General features: G+C 42.5%; 3 protein-coding genes across 3 annotated transcripts; 1 reads left to right on the top strand and 2 right to left on the bottom strand.

Annotated features, from left to right (window-relative positions):
* Window positions 1–555: 555 nt before the first annotated feature.
* ADIPOQ (adiponectin, C1Q and collagen domain containing) lies at window positions 556–7022 on the top strand. The gene is made up of 3 exons (XM_035134055.2): window positions 556–686; window positions 5212–5459; window positions 5779–7022. The coding sequence occupies exons 2-3, from the start codon at window positions 5240–5242 to the stop codon at window positions 6315–6317; spliced, it is 759 nt and encodes a 252-aa protein (XP_034989946.1). The 5' UTR covers window positions 556–686; window positions 5212–5239; the 3' UTR covers window positions 6318–7022.
* A 9471-nt stretch (window positions 7023–16493) lies between these two features.
* Window positions 16494–20454, bottom strand: COPS9 (COP9 signalosome subunit 9). Its single transcript, XM_035134054.2, has 3 exons — window positions 20331–20454; window positions 18268–18340; window positions 16494–16747 (listed from the first exon to the last, which is right to left on the bottom strand). Exons 1-3 carry the CDS (start codon window positions 20433–20435, stop codon window positions 16710–16712), a joined length of 216 nt encoding a protein of 71 aa, XP_034989945.1. The 5' UTR covers window positions 20436–20454; the 3' UTR covers window positions 16494–16709.
* A 1812-nt stretch (window positions 20455–22266) lies between these two features.
* Window positions 22267–24666, bottom strand: OTOS (otospiralin). The gene is made up of 3 exons (XM_035134150.2): window positions 24579–24666; window positions 24253–24279; window positions 22267–22581 (listed from the first exon to the last, which is right to left on the bottom strand). Exons 1-3 carry the CDS (start codon window positions 24634–24636, stop codon window positions 22397–22399), a joined length of 270 nt encoding a protein of 89 aa, XP_034990041.1. The 5' UTR covers window positions 24637–24666; the 3' UTR covers window positions 22267–22396.
* Between the last annotated feature and the right edge of the window lie 3199 nt (window positions 24667–27865).

Below are 27865 nucleotides of genomic sequence, written 5' to 3' on the forward strand. Positions count from 1 at the left end.
ATTTATTTATTTAGATAAATAGCTAGATAGCTAGATCCATACTCAAAGAAACAAAGAGTCAAAACCAAATATAAAATTAAAAGACTGCTTCTTTTAATCCTATGCCTACTTCCCTGGAAGTAAGCACTTTTGAACTCAGTGGGACCAAATTCTGAGTAGGCTTATATAGGATTGCACTGTTAAACCACTTATTTAATAGCAAAACATTACTGCTCAGTCAGAAGAAACTCCCTTTGAATTCAATGGGACTATCCCCAAGGAAATTGAGAGTAAAAGACTACAGTTTATAATTTGAAGTCTCTCTCTCTCTCTCTCTCTCTCTCTCTCTCTCTGTCTGTGTGTGTGTGTGTGTGTGTGTCTGCTGTATATTCCTCTGGTAACACAATATCTAATTAGCATTGGTTTGACAATTCTTGAGCAAGCCATCTGGTTCCTTTTAAAATATGTCTCTCTAAAAATAGAACACAATTAAAATTATCCCAAATTAAAAAAGAAACAGGAAAATGATAGAAAGTGCATAGAATTAAATTAGCATGCTCGGTAGCAAATAGAAAGGACAGCATCATAACTGACAGCTCCACATGTCTCTTTGTGATATGGCAAGTGATTGAGAGACCCGACCATTCTCTCCACTGCATTTCTGAAGTGACTGCAAGCAACTTAGGACATCATACAAAGAACAACTGGTAAGAGCCATTTTTTGTTAGAGCATTATACTACACCATTCAAATAGATAATTCATTTCGTAAAGAAACTGCACGCTTGTATTTTTATTTAGGAACCAATTATTTAGGAAAGCTATCTACAGAATTGCTTGCTCTCACTTAACAGCATTGTTCCATGTCCCCTGAGTGCTTGAATTAGCAGTCAAGAATGGATTCAAAGTTGGTGCAGAAATGAGAAAAACTCTTGATAAGAAAATTATTGCAGCAAGAAATCTGAAAGCTTTCTGCCTTCTGTTGGTTACTAACTTAGATTCTTCATGATTGTCTGCCAGTGAGTTAACAGTACAATCCCTATGCAAGTTTATTCGAGTCTGATTGAGTTCAGCGGGACTTACATTGAAGGGTATTTTCTAGAGAAGGAAAAGGAGAAAGAGATACATTATATAAGCACATTAATTAGAGTTATCTGCCTTTCTTGCTAGAGTACAATATTAAGCCAAATAGGTGACATATGTTATGCTAACTAATTAACAAATTTGGTGTGCCTCAGGTGAGAATGCCTGATGAGAGTTTTTAGCTGTTCTAAGGAGTGTACAATGTACAGTATAGATCACTTAGGATTTCACTCTGCTAATACATCCTAGTTCTGCAGACAGTCCAGCACAATGATTGTGTCACACTGAATAATCTAGATGAAGATGGCAATTTTAAAAGAATATTCAGACATAATAGATCTTTCTTTTGCACAACATATAGTACTAAGTGGCTTTAAGATTGCAGCCTCATCATTCCACAGCTCCATAATATTGTTTCAGAACAGAATACGTTATCTTAGGCTAGTGCCAATGATAATTCAAAAGTCCGGAAATGTAGGAATATTAATTTTCAAAGATCAGGCTTGTTTTTGTCCTGGAAGATCAAGATAAATACTACAGTATATAATCCACACTATTATGCATCTAATGCATCTAATGTAATACTTTAAAGTAGACTTCAAACCCACAGATATGTTGCACTCACTCTGCAAATTTTCTATATAGCCCAAGCCTATGCATATTTAGTTAGATAATAATATCATTCATTGAGCTTACTCCCAGGTAAGTGAGCATAGAAATGCAGCCATCAATCCAATCCTGTGCATTTCCCCACATAAGTAGGTCTCACTTCTTCACTTCCAGTAAGTGTGCATAGGATTGCAGCTTTAGTAATCCTTTGTCATCCTTCAGTTCCTCTCCAATATTTTGATATTATTGTATATCTTTGCATTTTGCCTTCCTACCAGGAAAAGTGGGCATTGACAAGTTTCCCTGATCAGAATTATTTAGTTTTATAAAAGCTGGTTTTGTGACTATATGACCAGGTAAAAGGTAAAGGTAAAGGGACCCCTGACCAATAGGTCCAATCGTGACCGACTCTGGGGTTGCGCGCTCATCTCGCATTATTGGCCGAGGGAGCCAGCGTATAGCTTCCAGGTCATGTGGCCAGCATGACAAAGCCGCTTCTGGCAAACCAGAGCAGCACATGGAAACGCCGTTTACCTTCCTGCTGTAGCGGTTCCTATTTATCTACTTGCATTTTGACGTACTTTCGAACTGCTAGGTTGGCAGGAGCTGGGACCAAGCAACGGGAGCTCACCCCGTCACAGGGATTCAAACCGCCGACCTTCTGATCAGCAAGCCCTAGGCTCAGTGGTTTAACCCATAATGTGACCAGGAGCATTCTACAAATGCGTTTAATTTTATGGGTACCAAGATCCCATTTTGGTGTAGTGTTTTTTTGTTTGTTTGTTTTTACAAAGAGGTACAGTATTGGAATAGTAGTCAAAGAAGGTGGGTGGAGTGTCCTTTCATGTTGATCACATGGCTTGAGTGCAAGAACTTTCTCCACAGCAGCTCAGCAAAATGTCAAGCAGTTTGAGATGCAAAACATTATTGAATTGCATTGCATATTGCAATAGAGGCATACATTGAAAGCAGCGTCAAAATCATATGGGGTGGTAGTCAGAAAATATAGCAACTACAATCAAGATATGTCTGTTCTGAGTGCTGGAACCTAAATGTCTTTTCCTGAGTTATGTAGCGATAAGGACACTGAAGTGGTACAAGCATGACATGTCCAGATATGTACCCCACTATCTGCCAAGTTTTCTCTGCCACACATACTTTGAAGATAATGTTTCTTGAATCTAGAGGTCATTTCATTGTTTCATCCTTGTCCAGAACTATTGGCTTGTCATAGTGTGGTTCACAGAATGCCTCTTTAGGTTATAAAACATACGTTCCTCCAATCCAATTGTCAAGTCACTTTGGCCCTTGTCTGTAAAAAACTGTACAGAAGCATATATCAGTCAAGATGCAATTCTGATATTATTAGAAATTATGAAAATCAGGAAGAGGGGATTTGAGGAAGTCACTAAGTCAATGTTAAGAGATTTAGACATTCGTCTGTTTGTTTTCTTTTTGTTTTCCTTTTCCTTTTTAATCTTTTATTCTTTCTCTTTTTTAGATTTTAATGTAATTATGGAAAATTAGCTGGGTGGACACCCGCTCTTACCTTTCCTTATCATACTGGAGCCTCTGGTGGCAGGGGGGGGGGGGTTCTGGAGGTGGGAGAGTGAGGTGGGGAGAAGCTCAACTATAAAATGGACCACCTTCGACTGCTCACCTTTCATGAGACTCTCTTGTGGCAGAAGGGGACTCGTGGAGGGAGGGAGGGAAGAAGGGGGAATATGTTTTGTATTTTCTTCTCTTTATTATGTAAAATCAATAAAAATTATTATAAAAAAGAAAGAAAGGTGCAATTCTGTACACACTTACCTGAAAGTAAGTGCCATTCTCTAAAGTGGAACTTCTGAGAAAACATGCAAGGGGTAGAATTGAGTTAGAATAGAGTTCCTGGGGTCTCCTGAGGGCATTTTGCTCTCTGGGGCAGAAGAACAAATGCATATTGCATCCCAAGTCAAGGTAGATAATATGCAAGTGACCAGTTAGGATTTTTTGGGAACTGGCAGCAGGAAATCCCACAAGCGCCTCTCCCCCACCCTGCCAATAAAAATGGAAAAACAACTAACAGCTTGCTGCCCTTTCATGATACCCCAAACCAGCGGCCTCACTCTGCCTAGCCTTAGATGCTTCTGTATGTGGAGGATCTCCCTTAACGCTACAGCTTCAGATTGTGCCTTGAGTCTTCTGCCGATTGCAGTTACAGAACTGGTGCTTGATCTTCTGGTTTGCTGATCTTCATTTCATGTGACTTTCTTCTGCATTTTGTGGTGGGGCAGATGGCAAACGTTGCCAAAGCTCTCCGAGGCAGGAGCAGAGTCCCTGACAGCGGGGAGGATTAGGAAGAGAGATGGCGACAGCAAAGGCAGAAGGAGGAGGAAGCAGGGAGCTTGGCTTCTCCAGAGCAGACACTCCATTGTGGTTGAGGGGGGCTTCCTCGCAGGGAACAACAGGCCAGGACAGTGCCAGGACAGGCACTAAAAGCAAGAGAAGCGGGCGACTCACAAGGATGGAGCTCCCTGATCAAAAAGAGAGCCTGTATATAGGAGAAGGAAGTGGGTGGGAAATAACCCACTTCTGTCTAGCTGAGGCCGAAGGGGTCCAATTCTGCTTTGTTCCAGCATGGCAGCAAGTTCCCAAGCGGGACTGGATGGCAAGCCTGAAAACTGCAGAAAGCAGAACTGAAAACACACACACATGCAGCAGCTGATGAGTTCATCTCTCCTTGGTTCAGATGCTGAAAACTGGCTGGTTCATCTGCACCCTGTGAAAAGCAGGATCGACCTCCTTCCCACCTGACTGATGTATTCAACCATGCTCGCCAGTTCCTGCTAATGTGCAGGGAGTTCAATCCTGCTTGGTTTGGGCATACCAGCGCCGTAAAACCCTGCATAAAGCAGGATTGAACTCCCCATGCATCAGTTGAAGTATGTGACAGGATGTGTATGTGACAGGATTTCCCACCCCTGCCCTGCTTGGTAGCATCCCAGCTCCAGCAGGCCTAGATGCCCCTCATTCTCCCCATCTGATTTATCTTGTACTCTCTGGCACTCCAGTGCTATGTTCCACCAGCTTATATTTAGTATTCCACCAGCATATCTGTCTTAGTAGTGATGAACCTGGCATTTTGTCAGCTGATACGGACTTCTGCCAAATCCGGTGGCCCCTCAGCAGGCATATCTCAAGTGCAGGATTGTACCCTAAATTATACAACTTACATTTGGTGGGTGGACACATAAATTTCATGCTATCTCTGAGACTCAGTCATCGTGATTGTCCCTTGTCTGACTCCAATGTTTTCCCTGTGGATTGAAAGGTCAGGCAGCTACTCACATAAGCCTTTTTGTCCCAGATTTTCCTCTTCCTCAGCGATGTGCAGCTGCCCACTTTCCCCCAGTGTAAACTCACCCCACCCCAGGTCCTTACACCCAGTGATGGAGTGGTAAACTTTGAAGTAGAGGAGCCACTGGAATGCCTAGGATTGTGATTCCAATTAGTTGTGGGTTTCCTACTGTTCCTTCTTACTGTTCACTCCTGTTCCTTAGGCAGTTCCTCATTATTTCCAGGTGCAACATGAAGCAAGGATCAAGCCTCCTCTTTTGCTCGCTGGTGCTTCTGCTGAAACTTTGCTGTTACCTTGAAGTGGTTGCTGAAGAAGACCCCCAACAACCACCCAGGGGAGCCTGTGCCAATTGGATGTCAGGAGCACCAGGCTACCCAGGCCACAACGGAATTCCAGGGCGAGATGGAAGGGATGGAAAGGACGGGGAAAAGGGAGAGAAAGGAGATCAAGGTGAGCGCTTTCAGCCCTCCTTTCTATTCAAGCCAGCAATTCCCACAAGGGCCCTGCGAGCTTTAATGGGTTTAAATCTGATCAATTGGCGGGACTGAGATCAAAGGTACTCTTAGGACACTGAAACTGCAATCCTCAGATTCCTGAGCAGCTCTGGGGTTTACTAGAACGAAAGTATACCTAATAATGCTGGGAAGTTGACTCAGAATTTTGTTCTTGTGAAGGAAAGTAAGGCTGAAATATTTTTTTCAGCTGAGGTTGTCTGGATGAAACCTTCTGTGGATGCTCCACTTTAATCAAAAATCCATTTTCTTGGTAGGTGTACCAGGCCTCAAAGGGGACAGTGGAAATTTAGGATCAGCTGGTGTTGCAGGCCCTCAAGGGGCACCAGGAAAACCAGGAAGCCCAGGACTGAAAGGGGAAAAGGGTGACATTGCCTCCAGGTACCAATCTGCCTTCAGTGTTGGTCTAACAACCAGAGTCCCTTATCCCAATCTTCCGATCAAGTTCACGAAGATATTCTACAATGAGCAAAATCACTATGACATAACGACAGGGAAGTTCCGGTGCGTCTTTAACGGAGTCTACTATTTTGCATATCATCTCACCGTGTACATGGCAGATGTCAAAGTTAGCTTGTTCAAGAAGGACAAGGCGGTCATGATCACTTATGACCAGTACCAGAAGGACAACGTTGACCAAGCATCTGGTTCTGTCTTGCTCCATCTGGAATCTGGGGATGAAGTCTGGCTCCAAGTATATGGAGATGAAACAGTCAATGGTATCTATGCTGATAATGTTAATGATTCTACTTTCATGGGATTCTTGCTCTACCCAGACTTGGATAATGGACAATAGAATATCAGGGGTGGGAGAGAGGGGAGGAAAATAGCCAATAATTGTTTTGGATTTTCCTTGTAGCCTTCTTGTCAACGCAAGGAAACACAGCAAATTGACACATGCATGTCCACCCAGTGGTGGCTTGTCCATATGAATGAGCCATCACAGATACAACCCACTGATATCACTTCTTCACCAAAGCGTGTTTCAGTAGAGTCAGTTCACACATTCAGCTGTTCAACTTCAAGAGCATATTAATAAAATATAGAGAAAGCAAGTGATATACATGCACGTGTGATTCCGGAATCTGCCTGCGCTCATCAAAGACACTTGCCCAAACCTCTTCCTTTAGAAATGGGTGTTATTTACTTACAGTTATACTGACAAATAGAGCAAACAATGGGCTTCAAAGAAAGAAGCCTAAAGCAATAGAGATTCAGTAATGAGGTGCAGCCATATAAGCATTGTCCTGCACAAATAGAAGCAACTAATGCTTGACAATATTATCATGATGTGGCTTTCAGAGTGATTTCTCATTAGATCTGCATTGCTTTCTCAGATATATTTCAATGCATATTCCTGCTTCTTTAATGAGTTACGTGTGGCTTCTGCACCTTAGCATATGCACAGGATGTCATTAGCACTTAAATAAAAATGAAGGTTTGCAACAGAATATTTGGAACACCAAAAATGTTACTGAATTACAAATAAAAATACTGCTCACCCACAGTTCTATTTTTTTATTTCTTTTGTGCTGAAATTAGATTGCATATATATTCTGATCAAACAATCTAAAGCAGGGGTCAGCAAACTTTTTCAGCAGGGGGCTGGTCCACTGTCCCTCAGACCTTGTGGGGGGTCCGGACTATATGTTGCCATGATTGTGACCCACATTTTTTTTGGCAAAAACACTTATTGGGACCAACCCCAATGTTGTCTAAATGTGATTTGGGGGGGGTGTTCCCTCATACACCCACGCTGCTTCCTTTGCGTTTTACGCATTGACAGTTGTTATTTCTCTCGTAAGGCGGGGGTGGGGGGCTGAGGTAAGTGCGCCTTTCCTGTCAGCCCTGGAGAGCGTGTGTGCATGTGTGGGTGAAGGGAAAAGCCGTTGGCCACGCTAAGTCAGGCCGGCGCTGCTCAAGCAAAAACATTATCTTCCCCACATGAGGGTAGATGAGGTGGTGGCTATTTACCTTTCCATGGCTCGCACCATGTAGCTAATGAGTAGCCTCCCCATCAGAGCGCAGAATTGCTTTGGAGTGAAGCCGCCCAGGCGCCTCTGAGCCCCTTCCTGAGGTCAGTCACCGGCAGCTCCATGGTGGAAATCCGAACTGTAGCTCCTTTTCCCTCTTCCCCACCCCCCACCCTGGAAGAAAATATTGCTGTGCGCACACAACGAACGGAGAACGGGCTTGTCTCAAGCAGCCGCCCGCCTCACTTTTCTCCCCCAAGCTTGGCTGGGTCGCAAAAACCATCGTGCGCACACACTATGGCGGCAGCCTGGATCCCTGACTGTCCGCAGGCCGGATCTAGAAAGCAATTGGGCCTGATATGGCCCATGGACCTTAATTTGCCAACCCATGATCTAAAGTACTATGAACTATACAATATTCACAGTGAAACCAATGATACATGCTTGCTATTATTCATTTAAAGAACATTTATCCTGGGTTGTTAATGATTCAAAATATCTGTGTTGGGTTTTGTTCCTCAGCTTCCTCACCATTCTTTGTCAGTCTTTCCCCACCTTATGGACATAACCATTACAAAATCTATTTCCTTTTGAGAGAATACCTATGTGTTGCCCATGTGTTTTCAGTTTTCTGTGATACATTCATATACCTTCTCTCTCTCTCTCTCTCTCTTTCTCTCTCTGCCACACACAGAGCCTTCTGGTTAGCTACTTGCCTGGCAGTTTTCTTTTGTGATAATAAGAAAAGCTTGTGGAAAGTTTCATTTTCAGCACAGTTTGCCCAAAGCTAACCGCATATCTGAATCCATCAGAAATGCCCTCGCGGGGAGAGAGTATCTTAACAGCCACAAAATTTAAAGAGAGAAATGTCGACTTCCAATTTAGCAATGTTAAACATTACCTTTAACAATACTGAACGCAGCGAAGTCAGGAAGCCCCACTGGGCATATTAATGTAAAGAGCAGGAGGAACCAACCGCAATGAAACCACAAGAGGACTAAGGGTATAAAAAAAGGGACTAGAATAATGACTTTGAAACATTTGTTATTTATTTAGTTCAACAATTTTTATACCATAGAATCGTAGAGCTGGGAGGGACACCAAGGGTCATCTATTCCAACCCTGTGCAATGCAAGAATCACAACTAAAGAATCATTGACAGATGACCATCCAACCTCTATTTAAAAACCTCCAGTGAAGTCCACCATCTTCTGACTTAGTCCATTCCACTGTTGAACAGCAATTATTGTCCGAAAATTCTTCCTAGTGTTAGTCAGTGGGGTTCTCCTTGCACAGGCTCTGCCCCCCTCCCCCAGCTGCATCCACTGAAAGGCCCCTAAAGAAACCAATTCTGGAGCAGGATGGAGCAGGGCTAGTGATGGATCCAAAGAATCATAAGTCAGTTTAGTTCCTGGAGCAGGGCCTGATTCATGTCTCGGATTTGTACTCTTGGAGTTGGTGAAGCAAAATAGGAGAAAAATACCTTCTGCCGTGGACAGCAGTGGAGAGTTGACCGCTCCACACACTCCACACAGTTAGGATTGCCTGTAAATTTTTAAATCGAAACCTCTGAAATTGTTAAAAGATCACTGACCTTTTTAAAGAGCACAGATAGAGTTACTGCATAGTAGTGTTTAAAACAACCCTAAGAAATTACTCTTACTACGTTGCCTTTTCACAGTTTAAGCCGGTCTGCACCCACAAGTGATCGCTCGGATCTTTGCTGAATATTTTCCAGCGAACAACTGAAATCTAAAGGATCCCTTGCTTTTAGCTCATTTAAACTGCTCAAAAGTTTAATGGGGATATGCTGCAGTCACTGCAAGAGTCCACAAGATGGTGCAAAGATATCATCCCTTTGTACAAATACTGTACTCAAATGCTTGTTTGCTAGACAATAAACTGGGAATGCATGGAGGTAGCTGAAACAAAATTTATCTCCACCCCCACCCCCACCCCAAAAAATCAAAATTCCATTTAGCTTATCCTGGTTTTACCATTTCAGCCTAGGTGACTCTCTATTTGCCACGTTTCCCATATGTCTATTAAATATCCCCAACCATTTCACCCCAGGTTATTGCCTTAAGAAACATTGCTCAGGTGTTCCCTTGCAACATTTTAGTGCATTGTAAAAACACCATCTGTATCCCCGAGGCATTGGGAGCTTCTATGGCACCCAAAGGCATGATAAATTAGGAGCTCTCTGTTTATGACCCAATGGCTCTTCCATATAGATGGGATTAGCAAGCACACTGTTAATGCCTTAAAATACTGTTACACGCCACCCCAATTTCTGCTGAACGGCTGGACAAGATTCCAGGGGTTTCCAACGCTCACCCAGAGTTGAATTTCCAATTGGGAAATCAAAGCGCAGCGGAGACTAGTGTCTTGAAGAAATATGGTTTCTGCTACACATATTCACACCTGGGTCAACTCTGGAGAGAGTTCAGAGCCTTACATCTCAGGAGGGGTTTGCTTCCCATAGCAGTGCAGCATTGGAGTGCCTTTGCCTGAACCTGCCTAGATGGTTCTGCCCCACAAGGACTCTGCCTGGACTGACTCCACCCTTCTCCTTCCCAAAGACCTGTGCCAGAAAAGCCAAGGTTCATGAAAAACAGCACTTTCCCCCCTGTGGGCACAGCCTGAAGGGGCAAACTTTGGTCGTTCAAATTTCAGTGGCGCCATCTATGAGGCCAAAATTTGCTGGCCCCTGCCCCCCACCTCTCACCTTCCATTCTTCTCAATTCACTACGCCATAGCTGTGGCGCTCCCTAGGCTTGGTGCCCAGGAGGCGGAACCTGTCATTCTGTCCTAAATCTGCTTCTGCGGCCTGCCCCCTCCCCTCTTTTCTTACATCATGGAAGCTGAAATCACAAACCTTTCTCATTCCACTATAACCATCACACCCACACACCCACACACCTGTACCTCTGTCCACCAGCAGAGAATCTCTTGCCCTGCAGCACCTTTGGCCATTCTTAAGGACTTCCATCCCAGGTGAGGCCCTGGTGTGGCGTCTTCCCTTCGCTACTTCAAATATCATCTAAGTTTTACCATTTATTAATTTCTAACACTCATTAACTCCAGAGGTTAAGTCTTTGCAGCCCCGAACAATGTTATCCCACTTCTGTAACAATACGATCAGTGGCAGTGAAAGTTGTAGCAACAGGACTAAAGCAAGTGGGATCTGTAATAAAATGTTGCAGCATGGATTGCTGCTATTCAGTCTTCCAGCCATGCCCTCCCTCCAGAACAGTCCATTTCACTTCCCCTCACCCAGGTTTTCCACACACACACACCCCTCCGCAGCTGCCAGTCAGCATTCTGTGCCCGCTGAGCATGCTCAGTCCCATTCAGTTGTTTTTTAGGTGTTCCCTCCAAGTTTAGGGGTTCCCCCCCTCCATTTTTCTTTGTACTGCAAACCCAGAGTACAAAGACTTCCCAAAGCCTACTCATCCCACTGCCCTTTGCATAAATAAAAAAGCCTGTTGTCAATCTCCAAGCTGTGAGATCACAATGATCCATTTGCAAGTTAAGCCGTTGATTGTAAGCACCCTGAACCTTCCTTCTGTTATCCAGGAAACTTTAAAGTTGCCCATCAGCCGTCACTAACCCATCCCACAGCTTCACCAGAAAACACCCCACATTTCTCTTTCCTTCTCAGGGATCCCTTACTTTTGCAGAAGTCCTGAGGGGTGAATTAAACAATCAGTTCCATCAAAAGTGGGAGTAACAAAAATGCTCATGCTAATGCCCCAAGCAGAACAGACCTGAACAGAGTGGTGGCTGTTTCCAAAAGGATATCAAGATCCCTTATTCAAAAGATTCCAGGGTAGGATTGCCATCTTTCTTGCTGGCCCCGATTCTGAGCCTTTAACAGCTGCCCCGGGCACACAAAAATTAGAAAGTGCAGCTTTGCCTGGCAGGGCAAGAAAATCATTTGCTGTTTAATTTATACATAGAAGGATACTGCTAAAAACACAAGAGAACGACGGTAAATTCCATGTAAAAATCCTCAGAATTTCAGACAATTACATTGCTGGGTTTTTTTATTTAAAAAAAATACATTGATTTTATTCTACAAAATCGCATGCATGCAGTTCAGTCTTCCTGGTGTTTACAATATTCTGGCCATGCTTCAGCGCAAGGCGGAGGGCAAAAATAACCCAAGGCACTGGCGATTTCAAAAATCTGAGTTTTCCTTACATTTCCTTGATCCTTGGTACTGAACCCATTAAACAAGGAAGGCAGCATCACACACGCACTTGCAGTTAAGTGCTGACATCATGTGGAATACGAATGGTGAGCTCATCCTCCAGTGTGCTCCCGCAGCATTCTTGTCTTGAGCAATATTCCCCATTACTATCAGTGCCTGGATCACTGATCAATGAAAAGCAGATTAGATCCATCTGGCTGAGGTGAAAGACCTCTTTCTCGTGCTTTCCCCACCGAAATGAAAAGGAAACCCGTGGCGTTTGGGCCTTTTCCTCTGTGCGGCCTGAACTGTGACCTACCTGTCTTTCAGCAATACCAGCCGCAGCGCTTTTAATCATCTCTCTGCAGGGACCCTGAAAAGAATGTCCTAATTGCTGCCCCCAATTCCTCCCTACAATGGGGGGTCTCCCTCTTAATGACTGCATGATGCAGTTCTGCTTCAGAGAGCTGCTCTTGTGACCCGCTGGGCTCGTCCCTTTCAGAGCAGCTTGCACAGCGCACTGCAATCAATAGCTTGACAGAACCACCGAAAAGGTCCCGCAATCATATTAACAGCAAGGAGGAAAGACTTGTCTGTCACGGTGCTTTTGACAGAGAGGGAAGTATCACGGGGCGAGTTCTTCCCTAGCACCTTCCCCCGTAGCTGTATCATGTCTTGACAGTGGAAATCCTTGTTTTTCCTGCAATTCAAATCCAAAAACATTCATATTGCCTTATAAGAGCAGCGAGGAACCTCGAGGCAGCAACGCCCACCTTTCCCAGGTCTAATCTATATGATGTCAGGGGCCGAAAATGGCTTAAAGGACAGGGAGCACACTCCCGATTTTTCCTTTGTCGCGAAAAGTTGGCGCTTTTTTGAAGTTGGTGCCTTTTCCTGTCACCTCGCCCATGTTAAAAGTTCAGCTGAAAAAATTAACTGGTTAGCAGAGGGGAAAAAATTTGTCATTTCTTTTACTTTGAACTTGTTAATTCCCAAGGCTGCACACAACACGCATAATAAACACAACAAAGACTCTTGTGGTATCTTACTGCAATGCATCTTAAAGACTGTTTTGCAGATTTCCATCCCTAACCATGTGTAACTCAGGGTAACACTTCAGTGCATCTGATGAAGCCATTGCAGCACTGTGATGGGCAAGGACACGGCAGGTTATGTTTTTCATTCTCTACAGATCTTAAAAGAGACAGAAGTCCCTGCAGTTTGGACCTCTTTTATGCTAATTTTCTTGGACAAGGCTAAAGTGTCATGCTAATAACTCGGTAGAACAGGAACTCAGCCAGTTCTAAGTACATGTTGTAAGCCAACTATTTAGAACTGTCCCTCGTGAAAGTGTGACCCTCCTGTTCCCTGCACTGAATTTCTTTAAAACTCCCAACTTGGCCTCTGGTCTCGCATGAACGCAAGAAAGCAGTGATCCTTTTTCCCACAACAAAGTTAAAAAGCTACAGCCACATGTAGAGGATCCTCCATTTGTGGCTGCAGCCACAAGCAGAGGATCTCAGCACTGTCGGTATGGCGCTGGAGCGGTGCCATCGGAAAACCGCTATGTACAGCGCATGGGCGGCATTGCTATGTACGGTGCATGTGTCGTACGTGGCGACGGCATGCATGCGCCCTACGTAGCGACGCCCTGCCCCGGGTGTTATGACGCCTTCATTCGCCCCTGTATAGAACATTGTATTAATTAAATAAATAAAACAAAAAGCCAGCAGATGGCTTAATACAGGTTATTGGGCCCACGACCATTTCCTTAATCAGTGCCTGGCAATGGGTGCCTTCTTTCATTGCCCAGACTATTATTTTTGTTTCATTTTGTTGTTTTGATTCTTATAACAACCCACTTCTTTTAAAAATAAGTCAATCTCATTACCAATTACAACCAGGGCAGATCATTTGTACTATTCATTGTCATAACCTCCACTGTGGACTTAAAATTTGTCTGTAGTTGTTTTGTTACATCCAATGACATTCAATAAAGTGGAAAAGTTATCACAGTTATCACAGGCTGTGGAAGTTCCTGTTTCTTTAAAGGTCTACACAAACTCTTGAATCCTATTGATTGCTCTCTCTGGACATAAAATTAAGTATGTGCACATCTTTTTTGCAGTCACAGACTTAACTTGCTTCTGCTAATGAAAGCAGAACTGGGCTGGGTGGGTGGGGGTGTTACATAGGGAGATTCCCTACCTGATGGGAAAGCCCCAAGCTCGCTAAATTTTGAGAATTATATATTTGCTTAAACAAATCAGTAAGCAGTGCATGCAGACACAGATGAAATGTAAATTGCTGAAAGATATCCAGGTCACAATGAAGCTGAAATTAGGATAAAAGCCAGTTTCTTAAGCTACTGTCTAACAGTCATTCATTTGTGCAACCTCCATGTAGAGAATGCAGGTAGAAGAAACAGAATCAAATCTTTTCATAGGCCATCTAGTAGTCCAACCCCGTGCATGCAGGAATCTTTTGCCCAAAGTGGGGCTCAAACCCATGACCCTGAGATTAAGAGATTCATACTCTACCGACTGAACTATCTGCTGACCGCACATTCAGCATCACTGAAAAAGGGATCCAAACACCTGCTGCTATATTTATACCTGCAGCTCTTCCTAGCAATTAGGAGCCCCGGTTGTCCTTGTTCAATTATACAGACCTCTAAATGTGTGTGTGTGTGTTTCTTCCTAGGAGCATCCCCAATACTTGCTGAAAATTGCTCTTTGGTCTTCAAGGGGTTGCATGGAAGGAGTCTTTAAAAACAAAACAAACTTCCAAGCATTTTTGGAATCCTAATAAACCCTTTTGTGATGTTTCCCATCGGTCACGATTTGCCACTAGTGAGGCCACTATTGCTGAGATTTTCTATTAACATTTTTGTCCCTCCAGTTTTATGTCTCTTCATAGTTAACTTCTGTCAATGCCTTATATTAAGGAGGAAGGCATAAAATGGAAAGGCTTATCTGAAGGAATAGACTTCCCCAAGGCCACTGTATTAATCGTTATTATTTAAAAAACCCTGTCATACTTCAGTGCAATATTTTTGCCTCTCTGTGCTTTATTTACAGGTACATACCTTGCACCCCAAGTGTCATTTTGCAGCTCCTTTCACTCACGTTGGAGATACCTTTGGGGAGCTCTTCAATATCTGCTTTGGTTTCCTTCTCCGAGCAATCTGTTGTCATGAGCAAACTGGGCCACTTCACTGCTCAACACTCCCTACTTCCAGATAATGAACAAGTAAAAAAAACCAAAAACTGTCCCAATGCAGATCTTTTGAGTGTCTTCTTCCTTTCTTCCATCCATCAGGGGAATAAGTGTTTGCCTTTAGTGAGAGTAACTGAAGTCACTGCCTGTTAACACTTTTTCTTCCAAATGTCCTTCTCCCTTTCAAGATCACCGTCAGGATTTTGGTCATAGATGAGATAGTATGCTTCCAGTACTAAATTACTATTTGGGTCCAGAATTACTACCCAGAGTGATTCTGTGGAGGCAAATTTCTTCCATCTGATTCAGTGTTACCCCATCCTCACTCTTGTGTGCCCTTTATTACATAAAGTTTTATCTTGCAGCTTTCACTGTCCCAGTTGTTCACATGTGGAGGTCTGGGATGTGAATCGTCATTCATATTCAGCATGCAGAATGCAGAGCTGTGCCAGGGGAGTGCTGCTGGTGTTACTCTGTAGGTACAAGAAACAGCGGGACACCTTCCCCCAGTCCAACATATTCTCAAAGCCAGCACAAAGGTTTGGACTGGAGTATCAGCCAGTAGCTGTATTGCCACTGTCTTCGCTGCATGCAGAACATTGCAAATTGGTTCCAATCTGTTTTATTCAGTTTGGGGAGTGTGAGAATACTTTTAATGGTTTATGTCAGGTTTGGTCTTAATCTGGAGTCAGGTTTAAATATACTACCCTTGTAGAAGCCCTGTTCTCAAACTTGTTACAGCATTTCCCACTGGGTAAATGGGAGAAACCAGAGAGAAGCAAGACTTTGTTAAAATATAAAGATTAAACTCTTGCAACATTCTCATTCTACTATGTGAAGTTTATAGTATTAGATGCATACAATAAAAGTGGGCAGATAACTCAATGTAAAAGCATTTTTTTATTCTTCTCCCGGAGACCTCATTTTCAGATTCACCACTGCTTTTCTGATTTTGGTAATAATACTTCGTTCCACTTTGCTGAGAGCTCAGATTAATATACACAAAGAAAACCAAGCACCATTGTACTGGAGCCTGTGTTTTGATGTGCTGCATGTGGCTTTAGAATGTGTCAAAGAAAATAGCTAGCTTCCCCACAGACTGAGGAAGCAACGTGAGCACAATTGAGATATTCATCTAAAAACTCTGCTCTATTTTGGAGGAAATATTCTGCATGTACCATAAAGACTCTTCAGTATTTATGGAAAAGTCTTGTCACAAACCACCAGTAGCTAGAATGAGTTACAAAATAAAGAACCATACAATGGCAAGAAGCCAAATGAGCTCTAAAACAAGATTTACTCATATTCTACAGGAATATTTTCATTGGCCAAATATGCTGGGCTCCCTAGCTAAACTGGGAGTGAGGAAAGCACACACTTGGAAGTATAGTCCCAATGATCTTTCAACATGCCACTCACAAGTAAATGGATTTATTAGGATTCAAGGTGTTAAAACTCCCACTTGCTTTTATTTTTTATTGTTGGGGATTTTACTAAAAATGCTACATCCTAAGCATACAACATTCCAAATAACATTAAGAAAAAGCCATATTTCCAGTAGTCAACTGCATAATCAGACATGAGAGGTTTTGTTCAGATTTTATTGAAGCAAGCCTGCACAACTGCACATCTAAACATTATAAGAGGAAAAGAACTCCACAATTCTCTTCAACCACCTTTGGCCATTTCGAAGTGCTCTTTCATGGCTTGGAGACAATATTCACATTTTCCTATCTTTTGTTAGGAATATAGTCTGCTTCCACAAGAAACTTAGGTATTTAGCACAGCAGGAAGTTGAATTTCACTGGATATCGTCATCATCAAACATATCTTCAAAATCTAACAAAAAACAAGGCAGTGAATTAACATCATGCATATTAATTATTCTGATTTTTTAAAACCATTCTGAAGAGCTAAGCAATGATGCAAATCCTATTTCCCAGTAAGCATGGTTCTCTGGATACAACCCAGTGAGATATGTTGTTAGCCTTGGTATCTAATGACCAGTTTCTTAAAATGGCTTTCTCCATCCCACCCTGTTTTACAGATTCAGGTTCCCACAAGTATGAACCCATACCACTCTCTCAGCCACTATCACTTCTGGTTTCCTTAACATAGTTTTTTTGCCCTCTCTGTATTTGTGCAAACACATGTCTCTTCCATTCCTTAACTACCTTTGCAGGTGATGCACTTTGAAGCATGCAAAGGAAATACCAAAGCTCAGTGCAACACTACAGAAAACCTTCCCTATGTATGCCCCCTGCAATCATGGAAAGCCAAAGGAAGGATACTGTGTGCTGCTGGGTATCCCAGCAGACTTATGGGCACTTCCCCAAAAAGCGGATGTGTGGAAGCTTGCCCCGCATGTTCATTATAAGGGCTACTAAAAGTCACCAAAACAATATACTAAAATGGTTACCATATGGAACCCACCAAGTCACATTTACTAAGTACCCATGGGTTGTATTCAACTAAGTGTTATTTATTTATATCCCACCTTTTTCTCCAAGGAGCTCAAGGAGACGCTCATGGTTCTACCCCTCCTCATTTAACCCCCCCAAATAACTCTGTGAGGTAGTTTAGGCTGAGAAGCAGTGGTTGGCCCAGAGTCACCCAGTGAGCTTCATGGCCGAGTGAGGATTTGAAGCCTGGTCTCCCAGGTCCTAGTCCGACACTCTGAGTTGGCCCACTGAAACGAATGGACCAAAGTTCATCATGCCCATTCATTTCAATAGCTTTGCTCTGGAGTATGACCAACATTGGATGCAATGGAGTGGATATTCACCACACAGACTCAAAATTAGTCTCATCACACTAGCACTGGGCATTTCTGGAATAGCTATAAATAAATGCAATTTGAGGGATCAGCATACATTCTCCACACGTTACTATCACCATGCAGAAGAATTTCCCAGTAGTTTCTATTTAGCTGGCAACCCATTTAATAATAAAACTCCCCCCCCAAAAAAAACCAAGACACCCAATTGCCCTGGCACATGTGTTTTGAGTTTAACAGATAGTTTTTTAAAAAAAGTCTCCATCTATGGCTTAACCCTCCCCTCCTGCTATGGAAACTTTGTTCCTCAAACAGGTTTTTTGCTTTAATGAAGGGAAGAAGACCCCTATGGTCCTCCTGACCTCCCACTTCTACCATCCCTGGCCATTAGCCATACTGGCTGGAGATGATGGGAGTTAGGAGTTCAACAATTCTGGAGGGCCACAGGTTCCCCGTACAGGTACTTTAATTTCTAAATGGAAGCTTTTTTCTAAGTACTGGTTAGAAAACCAATTTACAATCTGCTGGACAGTGGCTAAAATATACATGATGGGTTTAAGAATTAAATGTAACTAATACTTACTATTAAAGAAGTCTGCATGTACTGCCTTTTCATTGGCAGCTAAATCCATCAACAAACCTGTACTTCCACCAGCCTGAGAAATAATAGTATTTAATCAACTATAGCAGCAATATACAGAGAATCATTATTGCACTGTTTCATATACCCTTTCATCTTGGATCTCAAACTTCCAGATCTGACTGCCTATGATTTTCTACCTACGCCACTATACACTTTCATCTCCTGCAGCCCTTAGTGCAGAATAGTAGCCTAATCAGGCTTGACCCTCATTTTGTCCCTTTCAAGTGAAAGGATGCAAATAATCTTTTCATGCCCTAGGCTCCTTTGGATAAAGGTGCGGGGTAAATAATAGCAATAATGGGAAAGCACCTGCCCAGAAATAATAATGGAAAATGAATTGCACAGAAATCCACCAGGGCACCAGGAGATGCCCTGCTGGGGAGATCTGCAGAACAGCAATGGAACAGAAGCAATACCAAATGGACCTTGGATTATGCCAGATCCAAAATTTTCAAAGTTGACCCGATAAATAGCTGACTGGGAAAAGTTACTTGCCTGGCTGATGCCATTTTGGTACCAGGCAAAGATCATTTTTATTTCTCCCATCTTTTAACTGTAATTTCTTTTGTTTCTGCTATGTGTTTATGTATTTTAAATATTTATAAATCACCCTTCCTCAAAAGGAGCTCTGGGCTATGTACAACACACCCAAGTCATGATAGGTAACAGAAACAATCGGAGGAAAGAAAGACACATCATACATGGGCAGGAAAAAACATTATGGACAAAATAATTGTCACACACAGGAAAGAATAATGATTACAGAGGTTCTCACTTGAAGTTTTATTAATACTTAATGTAACAACACAAACAGAAATCATCAAGAATGCAGCTGTTCTATAAAGGATTATAAATTTAACTGGAATGTAACTGAAATTAATAAAATTTTGGAATGCAGAATAAAAGCTTAGGAAGCCATCAAATCTAGCATGTGGGGGACCACTTTAACTAAAATGTATAATTTGTATTAATAATTGTATTAACTGGATATGATTTGACATTGTTATAATGGGGCTATTATTGAAATAATATTGGAAAACTAGTAAAAACTTTTTTTAAGAGTAAAAGCATAATGCGAGAAAGGCTCATTATTAAAACACTGATCCAAACACTGATGATGATGAGTAAACATCAAACTAAAAAATGTCTTCCAACTGTTTCTGAAGAACAATGCAGGTGACATGTTCATACATTGCCTTTATATGCTTAACTTCCATTCTGTTTTACTGCATGGATTTTTAGTTTGTAACTTTTCCATAAGGCATCCTGAAAACTTAGTTTTAGGGCAGCAACTACTACTCGAAAGAAATAGCGAGGATGCAATGCTCACTTCTTGACAATGCACCCCATACTTTCATTTTCTCCTCCTCATAAGACTCACAGACAACTGGATCAAGTTGCTGGGGGAGGGGGGGATTAGCAACAAAAGGCTGAAGTTATTTTTGCCTCCCAGCAGTTTTTTGTGAGATATTCCTCTCTGTCTTTTTCAAAACCTCAGTATCATACAGGAAGCTCGAACGTGCCTGTGGATCCAAAGTGCAAGCATGGGAGGGGCGGGGACTGAAGGTTGCCCAAAAAATAAATAAATCCTTTCTCAGCTTCACACATATTATCACCGCATTTTTATGCCTATTATATTCTTTCAATATTTAATTGGGGGTCCCCCCCCGGTGATTTATTCTGTTCATATTTTTGATCTGTAAGCCGCCTCGAGTCCCTGCCAGGGGGGGAAAGGCGTGGCACAAAAAATTAAAAACAAACACACACCCTCCCGCCAGCTTTAGAAACGTAAGAGGTGCCTTGCTGGATCAGGCCAAAGGTCCACCTAGAAGACCCTTGAGAGGCGCCCCCCGCCCCTACCCAGTCTCTCACTCAGCACCTCTCCCTTTACACCCGGGGAGGGGAACGAACCAGAGAAAGAGCCCAGGCCGCGCGGGGGTTTTAAGCCAGCGACAGCCCCGTGCGAGGCCCCCGCCTTTTGCACCCGGGGCTCGACCGCTCACCTCGTCGAGGTCCACGTAAGGCCCCGCGCCCTCAGGGAACATCTCGTCCACCGCCGGCTTCATGACCACGACCCTCTGTAAAGCTTTCCGGCCACCCTCCAACATCCGGTCGGAGCATGAAGCGGCTTCCGGTCTCTCTAGGCTCTCGGGAGGAGCGCCGTCTCTATGGCGTTCTTCTCCGGGCTCCTTTGAAAGCGGAGCTGGTGGGCGTGGGCGGCGTTTTTGGCTCCCTCGGAGCGGCGCGGTGCGGCGCGGCGGGAGGAGATCCAGGCAGCGCTTGGGAAGAAAGGGGAGCGACAGCAACTCCCCTTCTCCCCATCCCAGCTTTTAATTTATCCGGAGAGATAACTTTCACAGATTGGGCAAATGTTAAAGCTCACCTGGGAATACGTCCCATTGGACTCCGTGGGGCTTGAATCAGATAATTGAAAGATTTTGGAACGCAGGAATAAAGAAAATCATAATCAAACCATCAATTCTAGTACGCGGGGGGGGGGCACCTAATATAATTTGGTATTTGAATGATTGGTATTAGTGTGGTTTTTTTTTCTAAAAAAATGTTTAGGGGTACTCTCATTTCCCTACTCATATTGAAATACTGCCCCTCAATGAGGCCAAACTTAGATCACAAAATGTTTAGGGGTATGCATACCCCTGAGTCCCCCCAGAAAAAAAGCATTCGTGTTAGTAATTGTATTGTGAATTGGTATTGTTATGCTGAGGCTATTACTGTATTGGAATGTAATTGAAAACTAATAAAAAATATAATAAAAAAGAATGATAGAATTGGAAGGGACCATGAGGGTCATCCACTCTGACCCCCTGTGATGTAGGACTCTTTTCCCCCAACCCTAAAGTAGGGCTTGAACACACAACTCTGAAATTAAGAGGCCAATTCTCTACCAACTGAGCTATCCAGAGGGTTTTAGAATTTTACTGCTGAAAAGGTTTAAAAAGATTCGAAGAAGGTAGACAAAGGCGTGAAAAATGCCAGTGTGGTTACTTTTTTAAAAACCTCAAATCACTCAGTGTGTGGAACAGAATAGCAGGGAGTCAGAGGGATTGACCAGGATGACATGGGTTCCCCAGATGCCACTTTGTCCAGGGCACCTCAGACCTGGCAGCATCACTGCCTACAGCTATTCCTCAGAAGCTGCTTTATACTGAAATCAGACCATTGGTCCATCTAGTTCAGTAATGTCCACACTGCCTGGCAGTGGATCTCGAGGGTTTTAAGCATGAGCCCTTCCCAGCTGTACCAAAGTCATGGGAGGTTGTGGGACTTTTTGTGGGCAAAACGTACTCTACCACTGAGCCAAGTCTTTCTGATCCTGGAAGCAGTATGTAGTCATCAAAACTAGTAGCCATGGACAGACTTATCCTCTACAAATTAGTCTAATCCCCTTAAAAAACAGTTTTAGCCATCACTTCTTGTCATGGCAACTAGTGTCGTCTTCTTCTTTGGCGATCACTCGTAGCTCTGCGAGTGCGGCTTTCTATAGTGTAACCACGCACTGTGTGACAACCAATTGTTTTTATCTGTCCTAAATCTCCGACTTCATTGGATGACGCCTGGATTATTTGAAAAGGAGAAAAACTTCCTCCACATATGCATCATTTTATATTTTACTGCCATGTCTACCCTCACCCCTCCCCCCCCCCAAACTAAAAGGATTCAGTTTCTCATAGTGGACTTAATCTAGCACTAATCTTGGTTGCTCTTTCCGAACTCTACAACATCCTTTTTGAGATGCTGTTTCCTGAACCATACTGTGTTTCTAATCGTAGTCTCATGCATTGTCATCACACAGTAGATTTATAGCACTATGGATACATGGGGCTCTAGAGAAAACATTAGAATCAAATAATTCTTTATTCTGCTTGCAAAAAAAGGTAAATAGTAAGTATAGTCTACTAAAAAGAACCCACACTAAGATTAACATTAGAAGTACCAGGAACAGAAGTTACGTATTTGATATAAAATAAGCAGTGGAATAACACAGTTGTTAGAAAAGCAATTCTGGTGATCCGTTGGCATTGGTAATTGTTGGGAATCGCCAAGTGAGTTAGTGCTCATGATCTGGGACATGATATCCAAGAGTACTTCCAAGAGGTTGATGAGCAAAGAAGGTCCTGGCCATCTCGTTGATTCTATGGTATGCTCCCAGGATACGGAAGTATTCCACATATGCCCAGAAATCGGTGGTTGTGAAAGGCCAGTAGGGCATATTTGCAGGCTGCCTGTAGGGGTCTAAAACAAAATATGCATGAGGTTCTTCTCCACTGATAACATTTAGGATTGAAGACTCATGCTACCTAAACAAGTACCTTTTAGTCACGTTCCCTGAATGGGGCTGGTGCTACCCTTTAGCACAGTCGCCTTAATAAACTATGCTGCTTACATCTGTTTCCAAACGTATTTATTCAAAGCAATTTAAGCTGCTGTTCAGAGCTACGCCCTTGTGGGAGAGAAGGTACAACAGGAAAACAGTCTCTGCAGAACGGATGTACTGATTAGTGAGGTTACAGGGAACCAGGCAGAGGGCCTTCTTGGTAGTGGCGCCCACCCTGTGGAACACCGTCCCACCAGATTGTCAAGGAAATAAGCAGCTATCCTATTTTCAAAAGCCATCTGAAGGCAGCCCTCTTTGGGAAGTTTTTAATATTTAATGCTGTATTGTTTTTAACACTTGATTGGGAGCCGCCCAGAGTGGCTGGGGAAACTCAGCCAGATGGGCGGGATATTAAAAAATATACATATTATTATTATAGTACGAGAAGTTGCTCTGACATCACAAGCTATATGTGGCATCCTTTAAAGGTAGCCATGGGCATGAAGGCAGGTCTTCAAGGCCCACTACCATATTGGTCCAAATATTAGCTGCCTTTAAATATTGGCCACAGATATATCTTTAAAAGAAATAAAAACCATGCCCTAAATCTCTGGCACTATCAAGTGCTTTTTACAATTTCAAGAGAACATGGAACCTCTAGTGTTTTTTCTCACCAGGCAAGTAGCACCACCTGTTGAGAAGGCTGGGTGATCCTTTTACCAAAACTATGAAGTAAATGGGAATTCCATGCAGTTTCCAAGGTCTCCTCTTAAATCACAGCTTTCCTATGTATAAAAGTGCTACTAGAGGCCACTCAAGTATTATACACACCACCTTGAGGTGGAGGGAGTGTTTCTGCTACATGAATATGCTGTTCATTGTGTTGAATGCTGGTTTTCTCCTCCACCTGATTGCTGCAAATGTTTGGGGAGAACGAAAGAAAAAGCAACCAGACCCCGAAATATGAAGTCATAGAATCCATGGTGGGCCTTTAAAGCATGTTATATGAATCCAAATAACCCCAGGAAAGTGAATAGTGCTACATAATATTTAAATTTCAAGTTCAGCTGGATGTGGCCATATAATTTAGCTTTAATCAACACGGTGCTGCCAATTTGATTAATGTGCTCTGGCCAGGGGAATCAATGGCCATCTGTCTGACTGCAACCGGTTCCATGGAGACCCAATTCCAGGATGCAAAGTTCTAGCTTCAGAAACTAGATGGAGGTAGCACTGTTTCACATCTGCAACTCCTGATTCAGGAGTGGTGCAGCCATCCTAAATGCTATTAATTTAGTATCATTGCAGATGGTGATATTTCATATGGTGATTTACATTCTGCCTTGCGAGCCGTTTCTTAAAAAGGAAAACCTTTATGTGTGTTTGTAATTTTGTGAATTGCAGGTTTTAATTCCTGTTCCTACTAAATGTTGAATTGAGGTTTTCTCGGGGGGTGTCTGATGCTGCTCAGTTTCTTTCAAATCTCCTCTGACATTTGATCAAACTTCACATTTGCAAGAATTCCCATTTTTAGACAAACTAGAGATGGGATTGAGTGAGACAACCAGAAACAAACAAAATCCCTTTACCTTCTTCATCCTCGATCGGTCTGGCACCTGTAATTACGGAAGAAATTCATCATCAGCCACTTGGTGAAAAGTCACAGTTTTACAAAGAGCTGCTGCTCCATCACCACAAATCTAATAAGCAGCTAAGTTTCTGGTTTTCAAAATACTGTAATAAAAGAATAGTGTTTCAACTCTCACTCACTACACATCAGGAAATTAAACATTAATTATATTCAAATGTTGTATCATATTCCAAGCATATTGCAATGAATAAAGTAATTGACAGGTGGGTGGTGGGTGGAATGAAACAATAAAGATATTGCAATAAAGAATTGCAATAAAGATACCTGTTTGTGTGTTCACCAAAATGCAGAAGCAAACTATGACCACAAAGATTAACTTCATCTTTCCTGCAAGGAATATTTGTGTCTGAAGTTTAACCTGTATGAATAATAATAATAATAATGATAATAAATCAAAATATAGAAAGCCTCAACCTATACATCTTTCTGCATAAAGTACACCTTTTTGTCTTATGGACAGTACACAACCCATTACATTATTAATGGCAAAACTTTTTTTTTTTACAAAGTAAAATGCTACTCTTTTGTTAAGCCCCCTACAAACATCTACATTTTGCATGAAATTTGATGCCCTGGAAACCACTTACTTTTGGGATTGGTTTTAACTTCAGAAATTACCTTCCCCTCTTTCTTTTAAATCAGCAGACGTTTGTAGCTTTGAGTCAGCCGCAAAATCCTGAATGAGCTTCTATTGCTGCAAAATAGCAGTACTGTTTTGAAGAGGCTGGAGGAGTGTTTGTAAGGGAAGGAACGTCACTTACATAGCACACCAATCTGACTCTTTCATCCTAACCTTGAGATGTTTACAGTGTGCTGCTAATATGAATTGGGTGGTAGAATATCAGTGGTGCAAAACTGCAAATCTTGGAAGTCTCTTATTTTTTTGCCATTTCACTTGTATGGAATCCAGGACCCAACTTCAGTCATCTTTAATATATTGTTGCGTAATCTAGTGTACCATACCTGATGTTAAGTGCTGTGTGTATGACTCTGCTGAGTGGACAGAAAATCTCAAGAACACTGGGACCGAATTAGCATTGTAGTCTGTAGTTCTCATTAAGCAGCATATCCCAGAATGAATTCCCAGCACTGTAGGGCACAGGAGCTAGTCAAGCATCAAGGTGTATCACTTAATCTTATATCCACCTATTTGCCATCTAAGGGAAAGGTTCTCCCCACTCCCCACAAACATAACATCACTGAAAGTATGACACAAAGGCAATTTAGTAATGCTCCCCCACAATTAACTTTTTAGTGACAACTAAAGTGAAGTACTTAATAATGTGTAGAAATGATTCTGGATGCATGAAATAGTTCTGTAATCCACACTATAATTTATTTTTCAGATAGCTATATTTTACATCAGTATGAACTGGTGGCAGGAAAATGTGATGTGCAAAGTGCCTGGATCTTTAAGTTTTATCTCACAAATAATTGGCATTGCTTGCCTTTATAACTCTCTGTTAAGATACGTCTGTTACAACAGTCAACTATGTAACAGGTGAATGGTTACTATCTACCCAGGAAAACATCCACTTGTGTTGTGGTCGCACATCAAGCAGATTCAAGGCAGTTTACAACTGGGGTCGTTTACAGTGGATTCTGCTGCCTTTGTGTGTTGGCCGACAGGACTGTAGCAAAACGGCTTCCACAATCCTGGGAAAGGTAGTTTGTTATGGGTGCTGGAAATTCTAACTCTGTGAGAAGCAAACTATAGTTCCCAGGATTATTTGGAAGAAACAATTTGCTTTAGATGGACTTCAAATGCGGATGTGATAATCAACAGCCTCTTGACTTATACTTTGCCCTTTCTTTGTCAAGGAGGGTTATTCAATGCATGCTCCAATTTCAGACCGAGTTTTCCAGTCCCAATGGAATCGGAACATGAGTGGAAAAGCACAATGACGTCACCTGCTGAGTAACTCTAGATGTGACAGGGAAAGGGGAAGGAGGAGACATGAGACTGATGCTAGGTGATTGCTCCCCATCTGCCAAAACATCTGGCTCCACCCTGGATCCCATATAACTAAGGAGTTGTTGGGTGCGATCTTTTCCTTCCTTTTCTTTTTGTAGTAGAACGATTGTTTCATGGCCTGTGCATCCATGAAGTGGTATAGTTGAATATAAAAGAGGGAAGATTCAGCTTCATCATGTATACTGTTGATGAATGCACACATCAGTTCCAGTTCGAAAAAGTGTATTAGTAGCTTACATACGATTGACAGCCTTTAGCTAAATAGAGTCTGAGAAGTTATAAAGTTGTATAGGTAAACACAAACCACAATCAAAGCAGGAGACAAGGGATGAGTGAAAAGTGGCTCTTACATAGAACAATTGATCAATTTTATTTTGCTTCTTCATTCTGAACCTCTTGAGCAGAAGTCTCAACTTGGCTTTTTGCTTGCCTGGCAAGGATATATGTAAATTCCTCACTAGGCATGCCAAATCAAATTCCACACTGGCTGGAGCGAGTCCAGACAGTACCTTCTGTACTCTCCTGTACCCTCTAGCACTTTTAATATGCTGAAAGCACACACGCTTGCTTGCCTCCCAAGGATCATCTGGAGCAAGCGACAGTGGTGAGGTGCCTTGCTCACAATCCATACAGTGGACAATGTCCCTATGTCACAATCTGTACTGTCCCACGACCCAGTAAGGATAGGAAATTCCAGGGAAGCCAGCCAATGCAGCGATCACGGTCCCATGCAGACACTGAAGCATTCAATAGCACACCATCCGCTGAAAGAACTTAGTATTCCCCCTCCTGGTATCACCTACAAAGCAGTTTCTTTGTTTAAAAGTTTACTTGTAAATATTTCAGCTCCATTAGCTGAGAAGCACATTGATCTGCACGATGCAATGAACTGGGCTCAGTTATGCAGTTGCAAATGTGTAAAAGCAGAGTAAAAAAGCAGAGAAGACATCGCAATCAGGAGCGGTATTTTCACCAATGAAGCCCTTGGGAGATGTCTCATTCTTTTGATTAGATTGTGAGCCCATCCTTTCAAATGGCTTAGAGAAGGTAGCAGTTTATCTTTTCTTCATGTGTGTGTGTCTGAGAAGGAGAGAGAGAGAGAGAGAGAATATGAGAGAAATTCCAAGCCACTTATAAAATAACTGCAACACAACAGGAATCAACAGGAATCAACATGATCAATATAATCTGAAAATTGCTAAAATCAGTTCTTTTGTAATGAGCCATGTTTGGGTTTGGGTCTGGGCTCTGGGGCGGGGAGAAGGTGGATTGGTATGTAGAATGTTGAGGGTAGGTGATGGGAGCCTGGGATGACAGTCAGGATGGTAGTACGGTATTTGTGAGCTGACAGCTGGAATAGGGAAAGGGAAGAGAGTGGAGGATAGAGGGTCAGCCCAATACATTTTGCTGCCAAAGATGGAGCAAGGGATCCCTCCCCGCCCCCCACCAACACCGCTCAAGGATATAGCATCCACAGCTGAGTTATTTTGGCACCTGGGAATTGAGCAATTCATTACTCAATTCATTGTGCAATTGTTTGATTTATATATTTTTAATTGTTTTATATTATCCTATT

This window comes from Zootoca vivipara, chromosome 5 (assembly GCF_963506605.1).
Source record: "Zootoca vivipara chromosome 5, rZooViv1.1, whole genome shotgun sequence".
Lineage (NCBI taxonomy): Eukaryota > Metazoa > Chordata > Lepidosauria > Squamata > Lacertidae > Zootoca > Zootoca vivipara.

Coding starts and splice junctions, on each gene's coding strand:
- ADIPOQ (XM_035134055.2), top strand. CDS start 5,240: ATGAAGCAAGGATCAAGCCTCCTCTTTTGCTCGCTGGTGCTTCTGCTG. Junction 5,460..5,778: donor GGGAGAGAAAGGAGATCAAG/GTGAGCGCTTTC, acceptor TTTTCTTGGTAG/GTGTACCAGGCCTCAAAGGG.
- COPS9 (XM_035134054.2), bottom strand. CDS start 20,435: ATGTTGGAGGGTGGCCGGAAAGCTTTACAGAGGGTCGTGGTCATGAAG. Junction 18,341..20,330: donor CTTACGTGGACCTCGACGAG/GTGAGCGGTCGA, acceptor ATTATTTCTCAG/GCTGGTGGAAGTACAGGTTT. Junction 16,748..18,267: donor ACATGCAGACTTCTTTAATA/GTAAGTATTAGT, acceptor GTTTTTTGTTAG/ATTTTGAAGATATGTTTGAT.
- OTOS (XM_035134150.2), bottom strand. CDS start 24,636: ATGAAGTTAATCTTTGTGGTCATAGTTTGCTTCTGCATTTTGGTGAAC. Junction 24,280..24,578: donor TTTGGTGAACACACAAACAG/GTATCTTTATTG, acceptor CCGTAATTACAG/GTGCCAGACCGATCGAGGAT. Junction 22,582..24,252: donor ACCGATCGAGGATGAAGAAG/GTAAAGGGATTT, acceptor ATTTTGTTTTAG/ACCCCTACAGGCAGCCTGCA.